This window comes from Schistocerca cancellata, chromosome 6, assembly GCF_023864275.1.
Source record: "Schistocerca cancellata isolate TAMUIC-IGC-003103 chromosome 6, iqSchCanc2.1, whole genome shotgun sequence".
In the NCBI taxonomy this organism is placed as follows: Eukaryota; Metazoa; Arthropoda; class Insecta; order Orthoptera; family Acrididae; genus Schistocerca; species Schistocerca cancellata.
The window spans coordinates 400,396,119-400,401,956 of NC_064631.1; the positions used below are offsets into that span (position 1 = coordinate 400,396,119).

The window sequence follows — 5,838 nt, forward strand, 5'->3', positions numbered from 1 at the left end:
AGTGGACGTGGGTAATATAGTATAACAACTTTTTTCAATTCTATTTTATTACAAAATATACTCTTTACAACTCTTAAAACAGAGTCATAACTTTTTTTACACAATTTACAATTTTAAACGACCATATAAAATATATACAAAAGGGAATATCCTGCAGCAATAAACTCAAAGCAAGCTGTACAAAGATTACGAAAATGGTTCGTCAAAATTTTGACTATGGCCCCAGGGGCATCAAATGCAGCAAGAATTATTGGAACAACTGTCAATTATGTGCAAAGAGCAGAAAAAATACTGATAATTACACAAGAAATATAAGTTCACACTGCTGCAAAATCAGTGGTACGGGCTCAGAAAAACGTAATGCCACTATCAAGAAAAAACAGCCGCTTTCACGCCAGTGAACCATACTCTTGGTACTTACACAAAACGAAACTATTAACTGACAGCACAGGAAAGGGCAACACTGTACAGGAATACTACTGGACAAAAATCACATTAGGCCAACTTCACACTTCAGCAATCTCAAAGTCTGAATCGCGTTCAGTTCATATTACATGAGATCACAAGTAACTTTTACATTTGCTTTCATTGGGAGGCAATTTTACTAAAATTGACAATTTTAGCGAACGAACGATCGCCCTCATTTGAACAACCGTATGGTTCCTTGGACTTACCGATACACAGATTGTATCTTCGTATGTTACTTTCCATTAAGTGGTCGAATCTACACTTTCTGCCGGACCTCGAACCAGCAAACAGATGACCGTGGCTGCATCACACCGTCATCGCCAGGAAAGGCCTCTGCTGAAGAACATCTACTCCTTCCTTTGCTTGCGCCGAACACAGATCTGGGGTTGACATAGACCTCGTCAACTTAGCAACACCGCCTGCAGCTGACATGTCACTCGCCGCCAGTCCACCAAAACTGAAGATTGACACCAAACTCGTGATTGTGTCAATTTCCATAGTTGTGCGCGCGGTATCTTCTGCATCATCACTGTCCGCGTCACTCACACCGCACTCCGTGAACAAGACCGCATCGTCTATGAAGACCGAGTCGTCACCCTCGGTGTCACTGCACTCCGTTGTCTTCGCTTTCTTGGGCAAAATTGAAGACACCGCCTCTTCCGTTTCCCACTCAGCTACGGCCCGTCTCCTCTTAAGGCACCTACTGGAAGAGGGTTGTGACGCATTATTAGATCTGTCCCTGAACACTTTGTTGTCTTCACTGCGAGATGTATTGTCTAAATCGAAATACGTGGGAGAATCTGTAACAGTATGTGATGACACTGGGTTCTGACAATGAGAAGGCGCGTGGTTCTCCTTGTTATCCTCTTCACTCGACGCCGCTGCCGAATCCGTGCAACGTATGCACGACTGGTCAAGGAACTCTTGCAGAGGGCTGTCACTCGACGATCCTTCGCTGTCTTCTGAATGGATGTGGTCTGTAGTAGCTTCTGGTGACAGACTCACCTGACTGCTGTCGTCGTCGTAATTTTGCTCGTAACTTGCTTGATTCTGCTGCTGGGCACTCGAAACCGTAGCCGTGTAAATACCGCCTGTTGAATGCACCATGTGATACGCCTCCTCCATGAAGACGTAACGAGCCTTCTGCAGGACAGTCGCAACAAGCAAATTTTTGTGTAGGCTAACTCCCCCACGCTGCGCTCTCGACTGTGCAATCTTCGTCAGCGAAATGCTGATTAGTCTTTGAGCTTCTGTTGCCATGACAAGGCACAAACAACTTCAAAACTTATTACCGACAGCACTCACTTCACTTTGTCCGCCCTCCAAATCTTAATGTTGAAGCTGGATGTAACTTTGCGAATTCCCAAGCACAGCGTCTCTAACAGCTTTCCCGCTCCAACCACCTACGACGAAAGACTTCACTGGAATGGCTGTTGATGTCACCAACACCAATATAAGTAAGCTTCCGTTGTCCTGACGTCACGGCCTACTTATCAACCAATCAGCGGACGTCCTTCGCCTTTTAGAAACCGCAGGTTACCGACGCGACTGCTCTCTAGCGGCAGGATCCGTAAGCTACACCGAGATTCGCTGGCGTTGTGCGTTAAGTTGGAGAAGGCGGAAACTAAGTAATTGGGGTCGTGTATGGGAGTATAGTTCAGCTTCATGTGACTCGCTGTGTGTGTTATACACAACTACGTTCTATGGTACATTACCACAAAAATATTTTGCAATGTACTACACAGTCTGACAGTCTTCATTCGCCTGATTAAGAACCCTTCGTCATACAACTTTTTCATGGTTTTCAAAGTTAACAGTTTAGATGAATATGGCCAACTGAGTGTAAGCAGTAAGTATTCTTGTAGTATCTCAGTCTTTCAATACAAGGAAGACATTTGTCAGTGGCGGTATTATACGAATGTAGCTGCTTCTTTCCGTTATGGGTTGCCACGTAATGCGTTCATTGCAGTCAACATTAAGAAAAAGCGACCCTGTAGGAGAAACTGAAAAAAATATTATCTTTAAATAACCACTAAATTACTTTCAAGTCGTCATATAACAGCAGAGAACGTTGTTATTCAGATAATTCTGAAAGATGAATATCAGGTTATAATGTGAGGTATGCAATAAAAGTATTAAAAACAGTTAACCAGTCGAGAATGGCCTGTTTACTTAGGGATATGAGTACAGTGGATGGTATACACATATGTTAAAAGAGAAGAGACAATGTAATTGCCTCGTTTGCTCCTAACTTAAATACTGAACACAGTGATACCGATTTGTCATTGTACATCTATGGGAAATGAGGCAGTGCCAAGATATTGTTTAGTGTAGCGCGCAGAAGACGAAATATCAGATAAATTCCTTCCGACTGCCTTTTTAATGAAGACTGTTTTTGTTGAGGTATTATGAACGACTAGAATTTGTTTTCATATGCCTCATTATTTTCACTTTCTCCTTAACTTGTTATAAAAATATTTTTAATTGATAATTAGTGAAGTGGGATGATACATTTGAAAACACTGTCATTCTAATCTGCACTTAGATTTTCGTTTTATTACAACTCTAGTAGAACTTTGTGTGTTGGAGATGATCATATGGAATGTATTCATCTATTTCTTAGATCATGTCAGTGTAAATGACAACCTGAAAGTTAGTTGCAAAGTAGCATTTGCATTTACAGTAGGCAGCCTGTTACCTTTTCTGCCGGGGATAATGATCAAATTAAAATGCCACCAAAACAAAAATAGAAGCTGCAGGAAGCTCTTCTTTGTCAGACAGTGGTTGAGCATCTGTCACCCCAGTTTGTAAGTGTAACACAGTACTGATTACTAATACAATATCTTCATTTGTGGGGTAATAACTTTATGTAACCAAATGATGTAAACTTTAGCACATATACTTACAGGCTCCTTACTTTGCAGTTCATTTGTTTTCCTTAATCATGGCTTAATTCTTATTTGTATTGAAATCATTTAAGCTTTGTCCATTTATTGAAATTGAGAAGAATCACAAATGATATTGATAATAGTGATAACTAACAGAATAGCCATTTATGCATGTTATGAGTCTGGGAGACCAAACAAGCTCAATATTGGCATAGGCAGAGGCTTTTAGACTGTCTCATTCAACACAAAAACAAAATGTTACTACTTTATTATACTTGTTAGTTTACTAAAATATTTATTCCAGTGTGTAGATTATAAAGTTTAATTTTTGACAAACACGTTGATAGTTGAGAAATTTTCTGGTAGGAATGAGGAAATATATGCTTACAAACCTATGAGCATGTAACTATCCTAGCTACTGTAGTAGCTAATACTCAATCTATCACAGAGGTGAACAAATGCAGTCCAATTCCAAATGAAATAGTATTCCCATTAAGACAAACAAATAATTTAAAGAGTATATTCATCCAAAAGTGATCATTCACTGAAAAAGAAACCCACATAAATAGGAAGCTTGCTTTGTTCATGTATTTTCTGCTATTCCCATCAACACAGCTCGATTGTTAATAACCATTAAAATCTAAAATTGTTGAAATAAAATTTTACATAATAATGCTTTCTTATGGTTCACACATTTTTTTTTATTAATTAATGTGATGTACCAGGGTACAAGGACATTACTAAATTAAAATTTACACAGAATGTTTGGCAAGAAATGATCCTTTCTAATGCAGTTTAAAGTTTTTCACCAGTACGGGGTTCCTGTAATGTAACTAAGGCATAATATTCATTTTAAATGAATCACTATCATCAGACAAAGCTATTGTTGTTGGCACAAGTTCATTTATTTAACCACTATTGGAAAGAAATAAAAAAAAGTGGTCAATAGTGATTAAATAAATGCGTGTTTAGCTAACAGAGAGCCTTGGTGGAATACGATGTCGTCGGACTAAGTCCTGGTAGAGACACCTAGCACCTGTAAACTATCTGTGCATAATGCTCCAGTCTTTTGGAGGAATGACTTAACAGTTAATGCTGTTATATGTTTCCATACTCTATATAAATTGTTACTTAAGTCTCTTGCATGTTTGTTGTGGCTACCTCTTGCTGAATTACAAAATCAGGTGGGAAAAATTATCACACCATACACAGTTACATGAGAGTTGAGTGCTGAGAGAAATATTTGTATTGCAAGTGCTGAGGATATGTTGATTATATATGTACCATGAGTCATACTTTCTGTTTACGTACTGGGTTTTTGAGCAGTGTGTAAATTAGTTCTTTAATTTTGTAGTAGTTTAGGCACTATGTCTGAATCTTGATAAATGACTGTAGGACTTGCAGGGTCATATTTCCAAAATTAATTCCTGAATGGAGACAGTTACCACAGTGTCAGCATTCTGTCGTAGATCAGTAACAATTATTACATATCTATAAAAGTGTTGCTGAATAGTAGGAACAAGATTAATCTTTTGTTTTGGGAACTACTTTTATGGAGTCTCACTTGTCTTGACAGTTTGGTTGTCTGTGTTTTGTTTCACCCATGTCATTACACTTATTGAATGAATCGTAGTGCGAACTTATCTGTAAACACTAGCTTTCTGGTCAGGTCCTCAATAAGTTTAGGATACTTGTTGATAAGCAGCAGTTTAGCCACTGTGTCCAGTTAATGGATTCTTACGGTATTCCTTTAAAATTTGCTTTAATAGATTTTTAGATATAGTGACATGCTTTCTTTTATTTATTCATTCATTCATTCATCCATCATGTTCTTCAGATAGGTCATGCAGAAACCAACTTGCAAATTTCTCACATGAAATCGTGAAAGTGATGGAACAAGGGAATCAGAAGTATTTATTGACTTCCAAAACGTATTTAACTTAGTAGCACAACAGTGTTTATTATTGAAAGTATGATCATTTGGATGTCCAATAAAATGTGTGGTGAGATTAATGAATTCTTGGTACAAAGGATGCAGTGGGTTATCTTTTTTGGAGAGCCATTAAGAGAAGTATGAGTATTTTTGGGGTGTGCCTCAAATAAATATATTAGAAACCATGCTGTTCATAGTGTATCTTAATGACCTGCCAGACAATGTTAAAGACAGACTTTTAGCAATAATTGCATCTACCTGTAATGACGCACCACCTGAAAAAAATGCTCAAATGTCCAGGTAGATATTATTAAGATTTCAGAGTGGTGCAAAGTTTTTCAGCTCACTTTCAGTGTTCAGAAGTGCGAAACTGTGCATGTGAGAAAAAGCAGAAAAGTCGTGTCCTATGACAACAATATTGATGAGTCATAGCTGAAATCCATTAACTTGTACCAGTTTGTAGGAATATGGAAAGGAAGGGTGACATTGGTTCAACAGTAGATAAAGCAGGTGGCAGAATTCAGTTTATTGTCAGGACACTTGCAAAAT

At 38.2% G+C, this 5,838-nt stretch overlaps 1 protein-coding gene across 1 annotated transcript; it reads right to left on the bottom strand.

Annotated features, from left to right (window-relative positions):
* Positions 1-651: 651 nt before the first annotated feature.
* On the bottom strand, positions 652-1,903 carry LOC126190820 (uncharacterized). Its single transcript, XM_049931389.1, has one exon. The coding sequence runs from the start codon at positions 1,726-1,728 to the stop codon at positions 775-777; it is 954 nt and encodes a 317-aa protein (XP_049787346.1). The 5' UTR covers positions 1,729-1,903; the 3' UTR covers positions 652-774.
* Positions 1,904-5,838: the final 3,935 nt, after the last annotated feature.

What these genes read in the sequence shown, in the direction of transcription:
- LOC126190820 (XM_049931389.1), bottom strand. Translation starts at nt 1,728, where the DNA reads ATGGCAACAGAAGCTCAAAGACTAATCAGCATTTCGCTGACGAAGATT.